Below are 17,637 nucleotides of genomic sequence, written 5' to 3'. Positions count from 1 at the left end.
TGCCTGATGCACTGGGCAGCAGAAGGCAAAAGTAGTTCAAAGACACATTTGTGAAACCCCTCTGCTGCTGCTGCTGCAACGTGCAGGATCCCACGGCGGAGGCAGACAGCAGTGGCCCCAGTTTGGCAGCTCCCAGTGGAGCAGAAGTGTTTCAGTAGAGGCTGCTAGATCTCAGTGTGCCAGGAACACCCAAGGGACCCACAGCACTGAGCAGGTTCTGGCTGTGGAGAGCACATGGGGTGTTGGAGCGCAGACACCCTTTGATTTGTCTCTTTGCCATGCAAGGGACCCACATTGTGCAGGGCAAGGTTTGCAGCTCCAGAGCTCTGCTCCCGGCGTTGGTCTGGATGGTAGCTGGCTGAAAAGGGCCGGGGATGCACACAGCCGTGCCTGCACACGTGTGTGCCGGGCAGAGGAGGGGACAGGGCGACGAGGCTGAATAGAGGAGAGAGGCCTCAGCACTTCTTGCCTGTGCTTGCTCCACCTCCCTCCAGAAGGCGGAATGGCCCTTCCCAGAGCTCTGGAGAGAAGGAATGAGAAGCTGAGCAGCAGCACAAAGCACACCCAGCCGTGGTTTGTGCATGCACTGTGCATGCAGGGGCTCTTCATGCATCTTTTGGGGCGTGGGTTGGCAGCGGCTCCCCCAGTGCCAGCACTGCAGCCCTGGCAGCCCCCCAGGAACCCAGCACCCCTCAGCAACCCCAGTTTATAACAACTTCACCTTCTTAAGCTGATTTGGATGAGTTAAATCCTTGAAGGATTAAAAATGTCAGCAGTGCCATGGGTAAAAGTTGTAGTGGGGCAGATTCTGGGGTGCTGGGGAAGGGTGTGGGTGCAGGGAAGCGGCTTGGGCTGGAGAGGACACAGCACTGCCAGCCACTTTCAGAAGGAGATACATCTGAAAAATCAACTCAAGTCAGCTTAAGCCCTTTCCTGCATTTGGGGAAATGTTTTTTTTTCCAAAATTGCCAATAAGACCCATACAGATGTGCCAACAGTGCAGCCCATCTGAGCAGGAGCTGCACTGACATCCCCCACAGGAGTCTCAGGAAACTTTGCTACCAATTCTATTCTTGCACAGTCAAGCCTTGCCCCAGCAAAAGTGCTTCTGATTTGCTGTTTGATTTTCATTCACAGAAAGGGCACAGAGGTTACACAAGATAAAATCCAACTTCTGCCAACTTCCAGCCATGCCAATCAAAGTTCCATGTCCAGGATAAATGCTGCATAGGAATACTTTTCAGCATTGAAGCCTGTGGCATTTAGGAGCCAGCCTGTCCTTTGTGCTGTTATTGCCACTGAATATAAGAGCAGGGATTAGAAGCAGGCAATCTCTGACCAAATCCTTTTCTGATGTGTTTCGTTATAATGTGATAGCCCTTTATTACTGAAATAAAAAAAAATATGTACGTCACTTGGAAAAATTTGGAACTTATTCCTCTACAAGAATGAAGAATAAACAATAGAAAAAGAGCTTTTCTCCTCTGGTACTAAAACCAGACCAAGGGCTAAATTAATCCCTGGTGTTTCAAATCCACGCACGAATTTAACCAAAGCACAAAAGTCGCCCTTTTGAAATGAAATTTCAGTAGAGAAATACCGAGGCCCAGAGGGGGAGCAAATCAACAGAAAGTGGCTGTGTTTGATGGGTTACACGGGGACATTTTGGGGACGCAAAAGCAGAGCCCTTCCAGCAGCAGCTGGGTCTGGTCAGGGTGAGGTGACACAAGGCTCAGTCAGGCTCTGCTGCATCCTGCCTGGATCGCTGCCAGCCTATTCCAGAGCTCACTCAGCTCCAGCTCCAGCAGGGCACAAATCTGCTCAGTCAGACCCTGGTGAGGCTTCTGGGGTGCAAGCTCAGCACACAAAGCACCTCTTCCTCTTCCTACCACTGGACACAGCTCTGGCCATGGCATGGGCAGGAGTGCTTCTTGGGGTGATGGAAACCCTGGGAAATGCTGCTGGGAGAGGCAAAGATCAACCTGGTGTGGCCTCTTCAAGCTGCTCCTGTTGGCTTTATACATCTGCTCCTGAGCTGGGCTGAGGCAGAGACCTTGGGAGAAATTTCTTTGGCACCTGATGAATTTCAGACTGACCTTTTCTCTCGCTCGTTTATGGGAAAAAATTAAGGAAATCTATTTAAGTTCAGCAGGCTGCCCTTAATTTCCCAACCTTCTAAGGTTGCTCATTTCTCTGGCAAATAATTTTCTTTTAAATATATAAATGCCAGTGTATTTCTGCCTCTTCACTTTCCTACTTGTCAGCTTCCATGAAATGCCACCAGATATTTTTAGTGACACAACCTTTAGCCCTGCAACACAGGGATTGGAGACCTTTGTGCCCTCTCATTCCTCTGTGCCCTTTAACCTTCCAACCAGCCCTCCAAAGCTGCCAGTCTCTGGCCCTCTCTTTGGTCTTTGTGCCTCGTCCCTCCTCTGTTTTGAGACCAGAAGAAATACCAGACCAGGCCCTGAGCCAGAGCAGACATCCCAAAACCACACAAATCTCTTTTTTAATTCGAGTTCTGCTGTTGCTGGAAGCTTCAAGAACTTTCAAGAAGTTGCTCAACTGCACCCACTAATCAGGAATTAACACCACAGACTCTTCCACCCTGCTGGGTTGAAAAATTTTGAGGACTGGAAGGAGAAAATGAAAAAAAATGAAATTAAATGAAATGAAATGACACAAAACAGAGGTGAGGGAAATTTGGATATAAATAAGTATCCCTGCTAAAATTACTGTCCCTTCATGTTTAGGTTCTCTCCTTCTAGAGTAAAAGGCGAAGAGAGTGGAGAATATTTGTTAAATTTAGCACAAAATACCTTGTACATAAAACTCATGAAGCCAGCAGCAGATGGGCATCGAGTGAAACGCTGATCCAGGGATCCTCATGTCTAAGGGAATGCATTAGTCACTACTACAACAACAGGAGAGCATCCCTTGGGATCCCTGTTCCTCGTTTCCTCTTTTATTCCAGGCTTGCTAGGATTACTCTGATATAGCCAAATAAATCCTGCTCTCCTAGAAAATACCTGAATTCCTTTTTTCTCTAAGGATGAAATGATGAGATAAAAGCTCTGGCTCTCAAAGTAAGATGCAGAGCACAATGCAAAAGAAAAGAATTTACTTTAGCCGGTGGTAGTTCGCACTGAGTGGTTAAATATGAATGCCTCATTGCCAATTAAGGATTGATTTTAAAAGGCACCCACCCTCTCATGCTTTTTTTATAGCAGTGGAGAGAGGTGCAGTGCAGAGCTGCAGCTTTGTGTCTGCTCCAGATCATCCCCTGTGTGTTCCTGTGTGCAGGAAGGGAGGCTAAGCAGCCTTTCCCGAGCTGGAGCGAGCTCTGTGATTATTCCACCATTGCTGGGCTGGCTTTACTCCCCAGCCCATCTCTGTCTTGGTCTGTTATTTGTGTTGCAATGCTCTGGGAAATCAGGCCCTGAGGTTAAAGCCTGCTTGGGACTTGCAAGAACTCCACAGGGAGCTGTAGGTAAGACTCTGCACATCATAAATGAGTATTTTGGTCAGTGTAGAAGGCCACTTAGTGCATTAAATAAATCTCTCTGGAGTGAATCCTTGTTGAGGGAGGTGGAGCTGCCTAATGTGGCTCATGGAGCAGCTTTCTGATTAAGTAGTCTGTCAATTTTGGGAGCCATCTATTTGCATTTGGGTGTCTCAGTGCTCAGGCTGCTTCTTAACATCCAGATTTTCTCCACGTGGGATCACTGCCCTCCATTATTTCCAGGATGGCAGAAGTGCGAGGGGTGCTTTGCAATGACAATGTGCATGATCTGCTGTGGCATTATCCAGCAGCAGCAGCACCAGGGAGAGCAATGGATTCCTCTGAGCAGCCTCTGGCCTGCTCTGCTGGAGGAGCTGAATGAAAGGGGTGAATCATGACACCTTCTCTAAGTCCTGACACTTATTTCTCTTCAGCAGATTTGGTGTCTAGCCCTTCACCCCAGGGCCTGTCAGGGAAGACAAATAGGTGTCTGCAGAAAGCAATTTATTTCTCTTTGCCAGCAACAGAAGGAGCTGGGATGCTGTCTGAGACCAAATTTGTACATCTAAAGTGAGGTGGGACAAATTCAACTCCAAGCACAGTGTCTGAGACCAGCAGAACCCAGGGCTTCTCCCTGCTGATCAGTGTCACTGTGGAAGGGTGGCTTAGAGAAATGGAGGGGTTTGTATTCGGGAAGATGGAGTTTTACCTGTCTGAAGAAGTAACCAGGAATTAACATTGGTTTTCCTTCTTTTGGCTCTTTTTTTTAGGGTGAAGTCCTGGGCAGATGCCTTTGGTGGGGAGCTGTACTCCATTGTGACTAAGTATTCAGGCTCTCTCCTGTTGCAGAAGGTAGGCAAAATCTGTGAGTGTTCCCACTGCTCTGTGTCACCTCCCCATGTGCCTCCCAACGTTTTCCCCAGGGTGGAGGAAAGAAAAAAAAAAAAACACTGGTGCAGCTGTCTTTTAAAACCATGGAACCAAAACCACCCCAAAGCCCAGAGTGGTGCCCTGTGGCCATTCTCCAGGAGCTGCAGAGGGAGATCCATTCCATGCCTTCCCTGCTTTCACCACCTTCATTGGACTCCTTTTTGTGAAAAATGCTTTTTAACAGCACCCTTCATGTTTCTCCTCTGATTATCACTCCCTGCTCTCCCAGGCTGACCCTTCATTCCTCCTTTTTTAATTCCCTCTGCTACTCATCACTCGTCTGCTCATTGTCACTCATCCTGTATCTCTCCAGATGACACTAATTTTTTTCAGCTTTCTCAACCATATTAAACCAGTTCTTTATCAATTCTTTGCATTTTGCCCTTAAGACTCTGCTTCAGGCAGATGCCCTGGAAGCCAGAGGGGCAGAGCTCTGCTTGGCTTGTTCCCCAAACAGCCACTGTGGCAGTAAACTCTCTGCCAGCATTAAAGGGTGTGGCTCCTTTAAAAAATTTAAACAAATGGTCCCTTTTGCAACTGTTCAGAAGTTTCTGAAGTCGGTGGTGAATGGCTGCTCCGCTTTCAGACCTGGGCATCCCCTGGGGGGCTGCTGGCTGCTTCCAAAGGAATGCAGGCTCCACTTTGTGCCCATCCAGTTCATTTTACTTTACTCCTCCTCTGATCCTCCACCACAAGCCATGAGTTGCCCCTTACACCTCCTAGGTGTCTGCCTTCTGTCCTCATGTTAGCAATTATCCCACATCCCAGTGCAAAACAAAGGATTTGGGTCTCACCTGTCACCTGATGGACACGAAATGAAGAACACTCACATTGTCCAGCTGTGAAAGCGAGAAAGAAAAAGTTTATTTCGGGAAATTGATTTATAGAGTCTTTGGAGTTTGATCAGGGATTGGAAGACGAGGTTGACACTTTGACCCCACTGGTCAACCCAGAAGTCCATCAATTTTTCCTTCCCCCTGTAAGGAATGCATGATTTACAAAACATCGCTCTTTGTTTATATTGCAATGCATGAGAAAGCTTCAGTACAGAATGTAAACATCAGAAAGCTGAAAAATCAGGGTGACACCCACCTGCCTTGCCCTGCTGCTGAGCCCTATTTCCCTGTCCCCAGGGTGCTGCTTTTTGCCTGGACTAAAGGATTGTATCCTGCAGCACTCATTTTGCTGGGTTTGTCCAGGACAGGCTTTCAGCTTCCATTGCCAATCTGAGCTGATCATCAGCTCTTTTTGGGAGGAAAGGGTCACCCTGCAATAAAAAGCTGCCAGCTCTGATAAGGTAGCTCATGCCCTAATCGTGAGGCAGCTGCAGCAGGATGAGGATTCAGGCAAAAGTTTTAGAGTTTTAGCAGTTTTGATGATGCTTCTGCATTGCCTGTTGTCCCCTGGGGTCTCCAAGCCAGTGCTCCCAGAGGCAGAGTGGACACAGTGTCTCAGAAGGAAAATGTCACTTTGAGCAGGGGGTACAGATGAGTTTCATCCAGCTTTGCTCTGTGAACACTCCAGCAAAGCACCATCTCCTAAATTCATGTTGTGTTGTGTTCTGCCCTGACTTGAGCACTTTAAGCAGCTCAAATTTCTCTTGCATCCCCACTTCTTGAGCTTTTTCATCCCCTGTTATTTCCCTGGGAAATAAGAAAATAGGGGAGAAACAGCCAGCACTCACTTCAGCCCTTCTCTCAGCCTCCTTTTCTTTAGGTAGGTTGGGCACCTCCTCACAACTCATCCTCTCAAAGACCTCCCCAGAGGGCTCCCACTGCATCCCTGGCACCTCCAGCACTACAGGTAGATGCAGACAGATCTTTTACTATTTAACATCATTTTCATGCACCCTGGCAGACCCCAAATAACTCATGATCAATAGATCTTGTCATTGCACAGACTGGGCATTCTTAGGCCTGGGGAGCCAAGCACACCAAAACCTGGAAACTGAACACATGGATTTACCTGCTCCCCAGGCATCTTTCTCTTTTTTGGGTTGTTTTTCACATCAAATATTTTTTTGCATACATAGGTGTGCCCAGACCAGCAGAAGGGTGGGGAGCACAGAGGTCCAGGTGATTTTTTCTTTTCTCAATGCTTGTCTAAGTCAACAGGCAGTTTGTCTTTGAGGAAATACAGAAGGTGCTGTTATCTCTGTATCTTATTTCGTGCCTCCCTTGTGCCTGATAGTCTCGAAGTGACCAGCCTATTGCTGTGAGAGTCAGAATTTTTCTGTTACTGAATGCTTTGCATGTAAACCTTGCCTTTAATACTTGGCATAAACGCTCTTTTTTGATTTTGAGTTTGTTTAGTTTTCTTTGGGCCTTTTGTTTGTTTTCCCCTGAAAAACTCTGAAATCATGGTGCAAGCTCAAGCAGTTGCCTTCCTAGCAGGCTGTATCATTCCCAGAGATCTGTCATCCCCTGCATCCCTCATTCCCAGAGCTGACAGACATCCCCAGAAGGGCAGGCTTTTACCTTGCATCAGAGCTCTGCCCTGCTGTTATTAGAAAGCCCCAAAAGACATGGCAAGGAACAGACAAACTTGAGAAGTTCAGTCAAGACGTTTTCCTGGGTGAAGATGAAAGGAATGTCTTTCACACTCTTAATTTAGTTCCACTAGCAGTGAGTAATGCAGCACCGTGTACTTCAATAGGCTGAATTTTATGGAGGTGGGGACAAGAATATCTATTTGGTGACATCTCTCTGCTCACAGATAAAACTCAGGATACCAAATTCTGGAGATTCTACTTTTAAATCCCCACCTCCGTCTCTGCAGAAGGGGGAATCTTAATGAATTGCTCCTGCTGTTTGCAGGGAATGCTAAGTGCTACATGAATAAGACAAGGTTTTCTGCGATAGCTGAGCTCACTTTTTGGCCTCTTTTCAACGTCAGATTCTTTCAGGCAGTTCTCCCAAGCCCGACTCCTGTTTTGTAACTTGTAACGATCTGATGGCCTGAACTCTAAGCACAGGTTGGACAGGATCATTTTAGCCAGCTCCATGCACCTGAGCTGATTTCAGCTGTGGTGTCTGGTGACAGCACTGAAATCACAACTCTGCTGCCCACCATTGGAAAACCTTGGATGAACAGTCATCAGTAGCCAGAGATTTCCATGGCGGGAATGCAGGCATGCAGTGGTTTGCTGGTTCATTTGTAGGAAAAAAGCTCAAATAGGATTTGAGCTCAAACCTGGTGTATTCCTTAGTGAACTGGAACTTTGCAGAAAGTTGATTTTTGGTGTTGGGCTTTTTTCTCTTCCCATGTCTGGCTAGATCTCAGGGCTGAGACGTGTGTGCCATTAGCAGACTGCTTGTGATTCCTCAGGATTACTTTCAATATCTGTGATTCCTCATAATTACCCAGTAACATCTACTTGTGAGAATGTCAAAAGCACATTTTAAAAAAGAGGGGGAAAGGCCCTGCAGCTTTTGATGGAGGCTGTGAGCCAAGGTAGCTGGTGGCAGGTCACTTTGTGTGCTGGTGTGTCCCCCGCTTGGTGAGCTTTGCCAGGAGAGATGATTGCCCTCCTTCCCCCGAGCAGGGCCTGATTAAGCCCAGCCTGGCAGAGATCCCTTCTCTCCTGGCAGAGCCACGACGTGGGGCTGAAGGGACAGACACCAGCTGGGTGTGTGCTGTGCTCTCCTCACCAGACAGGGGCTTGTGGCTGCACATTCCTCTTCTGGCAGCGTGGTTACCACAGCCTTCCTCTCCAATCCCTCCTCCTCCTCTCCTGCAGCCTGTGCCTGCTCCCCAGCGCAGGGGGAGCCAGGCCTGGCGTTTTTAATCCAGTAAAACCCTTGCTGTTAATCATGCCAGGCAGGGGGAGCAGCCTCCCTGCCATGCCTGCTGGGGCTGGATGCTGCTGCTGCTATTTCTGGCTGACCTCCTCAGCCTGGCCCATCTTCTGGGCATATTCTGTGCTCATCTGCCCTCCTGGATGGTCAAGAAGCTTCTTGGACAAAAGAGGCTCCACGGACTCACCCTAAAGATGTGCAAAGTCCTTTCCCTGCTGCTTCCCTCTAATTCAAAGATGTCACTAGAGCCCCTACCATCTCCTTGCCCTTTTCACCACATCATTTTTTGTTTTTTTTCCCCAGCACAAGAAGCTGCCCCAAAAGCTGAGCAGCTTTTTCCCTGGCTGAGATTGCTGCTGTGGTGCTCACACAACGTGGGGATGGAGGGGACAGACAGAACTGAGAGTGAGGGACCAGGGAATTGCAGTTGGTTTCCTTGGTGTTTCCAAAATGCTTAGGAGATAAAGCTCTGTCTTTTCTGAAATAAATTCATCATCGTGTGTCCTTTACCAGGTTTCTTTACTCTTTCTTTCTGGCTGTCTCTGTTGGCGGTGGGATTTTTTTGGAAAGGAGAAATAAAGCCCGTTGTATTCAGTCTTAAAAGTGCAGGTTTAAGGAGGCAGATTTTGGTTACACTGTTTAGATGTACTCTTGGGTTTTTTCAATTCCTGGATTATATGAACCATGGTGAAGGACAGCCCCTGCCCTGCCAGGACATCTCCCTGTTCTTGGGATGGTTATGACACATAGAGTAACACTATAAAAGTTTAGAAGGCCCTTTTATCATTCGCTGCATGCTGGTTTTTATACAGTTTTTACAAACTTCGAGGGTGACTTTTGAATGGCTAATAGCTTTTTTGTTATTCTGTTGGTTAGTAAAAGGTATTTTACTTGTCCATTAAATATTTATTCTTAGGTCATATACATATTTTCTTTACTAATTCTCATGAGACAAATCTCTTGTTGTTACAAGTGCACTTATTTTTCACCCTTAGAATATATCGTTGTGTCAGAAGAACTTCTCATTCTTAAAACAGCTTTATATAGGAACTTACAATTTACTTATTAACTGCGCTTAAAAAAAATAACAAATCAGCTTTTTACCCTATTCCTACACCTCCCCACCAGTGCCCCAGAGCACATGTGACACGGGCAGAGCTGCAATGACAGCACACAGCTCCATCCCCTGGCTCTTCCCCTTGCCGTGGGTGAGCTGGAGGTGTGTGATGTGTGTAATGCTGCTGTGGATGTCACCATCCACAAGCAACCATCCACAAGGGCAAGGTTTTGGTTTTTAAAAGTTGGCCTCCTGCCTCTCTCTCTAATTTATAGGCACTAACAGCTTCAGGTGCATTGCTGCTCACAACAGCTCACAGTTGGATCAGCTGTATTTGCTTGGTCAAAGTGCTTTGAGTTATGGCCACTGATCTGCACACCCTGAATTATGGGGTGGAAAAGGGGGAAAGAGAAGGAAGGTGATGAAATCAGAGCACTGGTTTCAACACCAAGACAATGCCCAGCTACAGCAACAACAGATCCATCCCTGTCCCTAAGAACCCCCTGCTCAGCAGGATTTTCCTCTCTCCCTTGGGCAGAAGTACAAAGATGTGGAGCCAACACTGAAGATCAAGGAGGTGGATGGCCTGGAGCTAGTGAAGAAGTTCTCGGAGCAGATGGAGAGCATGCTCCGCAGGAAGGTGGAAGCTGTTGAGGTATGACCCCTGGGCCTTGGGGAAGGAATTTGAGTCCTGCCAGTCTCAGAGCAGCAGGAACAGGCCTCCTGCCTGCCCCAGGAGTGTGTGGGAGCAGGGGTTGTGTGAGGACTGCCCTGCCAAGGCTGGTGCAGCTGGCTGCTGGCACTGAGCTTTAAGCAGACACTGGTGGGAGGCTGTGGGTGTTCAGACAAGGGGATGCTGGCTTCTCCCTCTGCTCAAATTAGAAAAGGAGACAAAAACAAAGTCTAGGAATAAATATGAGGGAACGAGCACTGTTTTAGGAGACAAGCTGTTTAAAGGTGGGGGGAGGAAAACCTTTCAGGAGTGAAAAACTCAGCTCATCCTTCCACTAAAGCTCTCTGGCCACTGAAGAGCAGGGGCTTGTTTCAGCTCTGAGTGTGTGTGGCTCAGGGGGAATTTCTGCACCTCCCGAGCACAGGCTGCAGGAAAGGTGCTTGGATTTCCAGCTGTGTACATGGGGAAGTGTGCAGGAGGTGGCAAAGGGGGCTGTGGCTGCTGCAGTGTGGGAGATCAGAGCAGGTAATCGTCCTGGCCCCTCTCGCTTCCTGCTCTGAAGGATTTATCATATTCCCGGGTGTTTACCCACCGTGAAAAGCATATTTCTGTAGTCACAGAGCCTTGACTGTTTAAGGCTTCTAATGTGGAAAAGTCATCCAGAAACACATCATTTGAATCTCCAAGTGAAATGCGGGCATATTTAGTCCCCAAGCTTTGGCCCATAACGTTAAGTTCTTAGCCAGACTTTTCCAGTGCTTGGATTGCCTTCTCCTTTGTGAAGGAGCAAATGTAGTTTTGCTGAGACTGCAGCTGATTGTGCAACCCTGAAAACAAGTATGTGCTTAGCTGGATCCCCTCCCAGTCTGTACCAATGGAGAATTAGTGCCCTGAAGCATCATACTGGAGAAAACTGGCTGATTTTATAGCCTTCCATAAATGGGAAGAGCTTATAAACGGCCACAGCAGTGCTGAGCCCTTTACGAAATCCAGCCATGGTCTTTGTCTCAGTAACAATACCAGACTGAGACTCCCATAAGGCCTTTTCCTTTGATGAGATGCTGACATCAAGCTGGGCCTGAAATGCCTTTCCCATGGCTTTTTGGAAGGGTTTGTGGAAAATGAAATTAAATCTGTCTGTTCTTTCTCTAAATGGACCTGTTTCTGTTTGTATATGTCCTGTGATATCTGAAATTGCTCAGGGATGTAGCAGGGACTCTGGAGTGAGTAGGTGTGAACACACTTGGCAATAAATAGCTGCAAATGATGTGCCTTCCAAGCTGTAAAATTGTAGCCCGGAATGACAGGTCAGCAGGGAAGGAGGGAGAGAGGGAAGTTTAGAACCCCTGACTTGGCAGTGGTGAAGGAGGCAGTCACTGACACACAGCTGGAAGAACACTTGGGGAGCTTTGCCATAGCCCCCACTCACCTTCCTCTCCATGTGCTTGCTTTAGAGGTTGGTGGAAGCAGCAGAAGATGCAGACCTGAACCATGAGTACAACTCCTCTCTGGAGGTGAGTTCCCCCGGTCAGTGACAAAAGGTGGCACATCCTCAGGGCAGCCCAGGAACAGGCACAGCCAGGAGCCCACCCCTCAGGGTCCTGAAATTCCCTTGTCTGCAGGACCCTCAGCTTGTCCAGACACTGCTGTGAGTCAGAGACATCCTTGGCACATCCCAAACCAAGCAGATTTGTCCCTTTGGCTCTGGGAGGGGAAGGATTTGGGAACACATTTGGCTGCATGATACTCTTGGCATTACTTTTACTGCACAGCCAAGTTATGTGACATTTTAGTGCAAATTATCTGGCACTTTGTGGGTCACTTGACTGGAAAATGAGCTAAAAATCTGAGTGTGAATGAACAATGAGGAAAATGCTGTTACAAATACCAACAGCAAACCCGTTAATCCAAATGAACCAGAGTTTGTCACCGTCTTTCTTACACAGCTCCCATCATCTTTTCTGTACCAGGCAGACACCCACTCGTCAGGACTTCCCTTAAGGTGAAAGTCTGGTGCTGTCCGAGCAATTTGGATAATTGGCTTTCTGTTAATAACTGTTTGTTGTGGCCAAGCTGTGGGATTACTGCTGGTGAGGGGAGCTGGAGTGAAAGGCTGTGGAAGGAAGTTCTCTGTCCACAGCACAAGCACAGCTGAGCAGGACAGTCTGCCCCTGCAAGTACATGTCTCAGTGCTGGGAAAAATGAAAACACTCCTGGAAATCAAGCCAGTTACTAATTTCATCTCTTTTTTTTTTTTTTTTTTTTTTTTTGAGAATCCCATTAGTCTTGTTTGTTGGGTCACCTGCATTCACAGCAAGGGGGATGGGTGAGTTGAGGTACAGGACTCTGTTCTCCATTTGCACCCTCTGAGTGCTGCTGGTGCTTGAACACTGATCTTTACATAACCTCTGGCTCAGATAAAGTCAGCAAAACCATCTTAAAGACCTGGGTTATCCAAGGACAAATAATGGCCTGGATGTACCCAAGTGCCTGTGGATGATAAATCCCCAGTGACCTTCAGGGGTGGGGGGACACTGCCTTGTCCTTGAGCACCTTCTTCTTGGTGCTTTGCTCTCCCCATGAGTTCCTGCTCCTTGGAGTGACAGGCTGAGGGGATAATCCTGCCTGGGTGTCCCTCAGGAGTTAATTCAGCAGGTGACAGCTGCACAGACAGGGCGGGTGAGGTCAGCACTGGTGTGTGCTGTGGTGAACCCAGGACAGACAGACAGACCCTGTGGGACACCTCACCTTTCCAGCTGATCCCCAAACCCCTCTGAGGGGCACAGGAGGGTCCCCTGTCCCTTCAGCGGCTCATTAGCAATGATGCAGTGCTTTGGGTCATATGGGCACAGGACAGCAACAAACTGGCAGGAACCATCATTTGGGCAGCTTGGCACTTGCAGTTGGCAATAATAGCTTGTTTGTGGCTCGTTTTGATCGTCTTTGGAGCCCTGACTCTCCGTATGTCCCCTCTTTGTGTTAGAGAGTGCTTTTCCCAGCAGTGCTGGTAACAGTCTGTCCCATTCTCTCTTTGTCTTTTCCACTGTCTTCATCAACAGTTTGATTACTACAACTCTCTCCTGATTAATGACAAGGATGAAAATGACAATTACGTGGAGCTCGGGGATGAATTCATTCTGGAGCCGAATGAGCATTTCAATAACCTGCTGGTGAACACAACCTACAGTGATATCCAGCTGCCCACCAACGTCTACAACAAAGGTAAATGGCCTCTTGCTTGCTCAATGCTGGTAGCTTTGCCTGGAAATTATGAGCAGGAAAGCTGGAAACAAGGATGGGAATAGAAAAAAAAAAGAGAGAGAAATAAAAATTAGAACATTTTAAATATATATAAATAAATAATAATTATAAAAATGATTAATGAATGTATAAATAAACTATAAATATATAGCTAAATTATATTTATACAATTGACAATAAATATATAGATAAATAATACATAAACAAATAGTAAATATATAAATAAATAATATATAAAGTGACTGAACAGGAAATGGAAGGTGAGAGCCCCACCCTTTCCAGCCCCAATACAGTTAATCCTACAATGGCCAGATTCTCATGATTCACTGTTGCTGCTGCTGCTCTCTTTGCTCTCCTGAGGCAGTGAGTCAACACAGACACCAAATTACTCTGCCTACTAGGAGTTCTTGGAATCTGCAGCTTCCTATTGATTCTAAGGAGATGGGGCCAAGGTAGGACAGCCCTGGCTTTGTCATGGAAAAGGGCAGGCAAAGGAGGAAAGAAAGATTTGGTGAGGAAGAGAGCAGAGAGAGCACAACTGTGTAAATCCTGTTTTAGGAGATTACACCTAGCCTCAATTTAGCCAGTCCTTGTAGAAAGGCTGTCAGGGGTACATCAGGCAGCTGCTCCTCAAGAGCCACATGTCCCCTGTGAGGCAGCAGCTGAGCCCTGCCTGTGGGATGTCCCAGCTGTGCCCAGCACTGTGCTGGCCTCCCTGGGGCTCTCAGAGCGTAATTCCAGCCAGGGCTCAAGGGCAGGCAAGGCTGGGAAGAGAAATGGGGTTAAGAGTGTGTGACCAAGCTGAGATCACCTGCAGTGGGCAGTGCTGGTGGCCTGGCCTCCAGGATTCACTTGGATGCACCAATGGAAAAGCTTTGGGCAGGGTTTCATTCCTCCTGAAGCTGCCTGTGTTCCCACCCCTCTCCTCCATCAGAGGTTCTAGATGTCCTCCCTTCTTTTACACCCACTTTTCTTCCCCCCAGACCCTGCCATCCTCAATGGAGTTTACATGTCAGAAGCCCTGAATCCCATTTTTGTGGACAACTTTGAAAGGGATCCCACACTGACCTGGCAGTACTTTGGCAGCTCCACTGGATTCTTCAGGCTGTACCCAGGTAAAGGAGCAGAGTTTGGCTTGGCTCTTTCAGTGCAACAAAATCATTTTGTGCAACACACTAATTTTGCAGAACAGGGCGTGTGCCATGGCAGGATCCAATCTGGGAAGTTTGGGGACATCCCAGCCCTGAGCAGGGCAGGGTGCAGTGAGCAGAATACTCCTGCATGGGCTGAGGAGGCTGAAGGAAGGGTTCTGCAGGCATAAACCACTTTCTCCCATTAGAACCAGCCACTCATGCAACCCCAGAGGAGTCTGCTAGCAGGGGTCCCCTGTGGACCCGATATTTTCTGAGCTTGAGAAGAGCTAGCTCTTCCCAAGGGAAACTTTTTGACAGTTTTCTTTTTCCCAAAACAACCTTGTGTAAACAATGTTCCTTTCCCATAATGACAGGTGTTGTTTGCTATTTCTGTTACTGACCCAACGGGAGAGGTGTCAGTCCTATGGACCAATAATGTGCATTTTTAGTGCAGCATGTTATAAAAGTCCTGAATGAATTGTAAATAAACCTTCTGATTTCTACTGCCTCCTGACTGGAGTCAAGCGTCTTTATTCTGTGTCCTACTGCGAAAATCCCCCAAAAAGCTCTCCAAACACCATAGCAGGACTCTTCTGGGGGTTTGAGAGGTGGCCAAAGCCTCTCTGAGGACAGAGCTGCATCCCTGTCACTGCTGCTGCTTTCTTATGCTCTCAGCCACTCTCTGGGAGAAAAAAAATCTATTGCTGAGGACTCCATCAAAGTGACAAAAAGCTCAAAGTACAAGCAGTGGCTTCCCAAATTCGAGCAGACTATGCCTGGGTACATTTTTTTTAATGAGAAAACTTAAACGAACAGTTTACTCAGAATTGCCAGAGCCCGAGCAGCTCTGCTTGAATTTCTGCAGAGCGGCCACTGCTGTGTCTGGCCAGCTCCCTGAGGTGGGGGAGCAGCAGCAGGGCAGGTTCCTGCCTGCCTGTGTGTACTGATTGCTGCTCTCGCTGCTCCCTGCAGGGATCAAGTGGTTGCCAGATGAGAACGGGGTCATCTCCTTCGACTGCAGAAACCGGGGCTGGTAAGTTTTGGAGAGTTTTGGAGAGACCTGCCCAAAGCACCTTTCATCCTCCCTCCCTCTGATTGGTGATTAATGTCCTGTGGGGCTCCTGCAAGAGATGGGGGGATATGAAAAATGAGGGGGGTTGTTTTGGGGGGTGGGGGTTTGGTCAATTTTAAGAAATAATAAGGTTTATTTTTAAAAAATAAGGCAATTAAGGGACAGAAAAAAACCAATGTATGACTTGGCTGGGTGACTTGGCATTCAGCCAATTATATAGCCTGTTATTTTAGAGGGAGTTTTTTAATACTTTTTTTATTGTATTAGTTTGTTGGATATTTATTTTTTTTTTTTACAAATTAGCTTTTATATTTTAGGAACTGTTCAGTATCGGGTGTTTCTGGGGGGCTTTTTTTTAGAGCGTGTGTGGTTTTTGGTTGTTTTTGTTATTATTTTTAGTTTGGGATTTGGTTTTTACTTTTTATTGATGGTTAGTGTTGATAGTTTGCATGTAAGTAGCAGGGTTTCTATTATATGTTCACTGGATGTTATTTTAACTAAACAGGCTGCCTAGTAATAAGCATAACTACGTACCAGCTATCTTACTATTATGTATCAGTTTTGCTAATAGCAGAAATAAAAACTATACATATAGCATTTACTTTAATATTTGCAAGAAGTCAACTTCATAATATAATTTCATAACACTGTATTAATGCAACATAATTTTCTAAATATATAATTTTTAATATAAAATACATATAGTATACATATAATTGTATATATGTATATAGACATATATGTATATATTTTTATATATCTATACATATATACATATATATATATATATATATAAAATACATATAGTATTCATTTTAATATTTGCAAAAAGGCAATTACATAGTATGTATTTATAACAGGATACGTGAACAAAGGTAACAGCAGGTTAGGAATCCCTGCCAGCAAGTTTTCCCATCTAACATGTGCCACGTGGGAATTACACTTGTGTGATTGGGTATATTTAAATTTCAGAACTGTGGTGTGTTTGCTCAGCCTGCTCAGCATGGCTAAAGCAGAACAATTGTCACTCTGGGATGTGTGTGTGAATTTGCATCTGTATTTGCACACTCCATTTGCACCCTCTGAGTGCTGCTGGTGCTTGAACACTAATCCTTACATAACCTCTAGCTCAGATAAAGTCAGCAAAACCATCCAAAAAATGTGGTTTATCCAAGGACAAAGAATGCCCTGAAGGTACCAGAATGAGGTGTGGATGTCCCAGTGAGGGGCTGGGGACAGCTGGACAGCAGCATGTCCAGCATTCCTCCTCCTTGGCTCTCACCTGCCTCCTCCTGCTCTTCCCTGTGCAGGTACATCCAGGCTGCCACCTCTCCCAAGGACATTGTCATCATTGTGGATGTCAGTGGCAGCATGAAGGGGCTGAGGATGACCATTGCCAAGCACACCATCGTCACCATTTTGGACACCCTAGGAGAAAACGACTTTGTCAACATCATTGCAGTATGTCTGCCTCCATCCCTCCATCCATCCCTCCATCCCTCCATCCCCATGCTGAGCTGCCTCATACCCTCCTCTCCCTCAGCAAACCACAGTGACCTACCTACAGCAGCACCTGTGCTGGAGGGGGGATCAACCCAAATTACCCTGGGGAAGGCAGCTTTGTGTGGTCAGCTGGGTGGCTGCCGGCTCATTTCATCTCTCCTCCACAGGGGATGATGTTGGCTGCATCTTTTTGCTTTTTTAGGGATGTGACTGCAGCAGATAACAAAGGGCTGCAGGGAGACACCTGAGCTATCAGGGACCTGAGCTAATAATTCACCTGGCTTGCCATAACGCTGTATTTGGTCCAGCAGCAGTAGAGTAATCCTCAGGATAACATTTCCAAGCTAGAAAACTTCCACCACATGCCTTTTTGTGCACCAGCATCCTGCAGGGCTGCCCTTGCAGTTCTGAGTCCATCAGCTGGGCCTGCAGGAAGGCTCAGGGTTACTCTGTTCCTTTTTGAGCCCTTCAGGGCTTGAGGATGGGCTGGTTTCCCACAGAGAACCAGCACCACTGACCACAGAAAGCAAAACTTCTTCCCATGACTCACAGCAAGACTGGTGCCAGGTTAAAGGCTCCTTGCCTTCTCATTTTCAAAGCTAATTCAAACACCATCTCCTTCCCCAGGCTTCCTTCTATGATAGCTTGCCAGGGCACAGCCACTGAAATATAAATTCCACTTTTTGTTGATAGCTTCTTATGTTAG

At 46.9% G+C, this 17,637-nt stretch overlaps 1 protein-coding gene across 1 annotated transcript in view; it reads left to right on the top strand.

Moving 5' to 3' along the window:
• The first annotated feature begins 502 nt into the window (after positions 1-502).
• The window catches only part of CACNA2D4 (calcium voltage-gated channel auxiliary subunit alpha2delta 4), a 125,699-nt gene continuing 108,564 nt past the window's right edge, over positions 503-17,637 (top strand). The window contains exons 1-8 of the mRNA XM_066320233.1: positions 503-573; positions 4,276-4,357; positions 9,828-9,944; positions 11,417-11,476; positions 13,022-13,184; positions 14,207-14,338; positions 15,329-15,389; positions 16,739-16,889. Coding sequence (XP_066176330.1) covers positions 503-573; positions 4,276-4,357; positions 9,828-9,944; positions 11,417-11,476; positions 13,022-13,184; positions 14,207-14,338; positions 15,329-15,389; positions 16,739-16,889 — 837 coding nt within the window. The remainder of the gene's footprint in view (positions 574-4,275; positions 4,358-9,827; positions 9,945-11,416; positions 11,477-13,021; positions 13,185-14,206; positions 14,339-15,328; positions 15,390-16,738; positions 16,890-17,637) is intronic.

This window comes from Sylvia atricapilla, chromosome 5, assembly GCF_009819655.1.
Source record: "Sylvia atricapilla isolate bSylAtr1 chromosome 5, bSylAtr1.pri, whole genome shotgun sequence".
Classification (NCBI taxonomy): domain Eukaryota; kingdom Metazoa; phylum Chordata; class Aves; order Passeriformes; family Sylviidae; genus Sylvia; species Sylvia atricapilla.
Note: the sequence above shows the minus strand (reverse complement) of the source record. Positions and strands in the feature narration are given on the sequence as shown.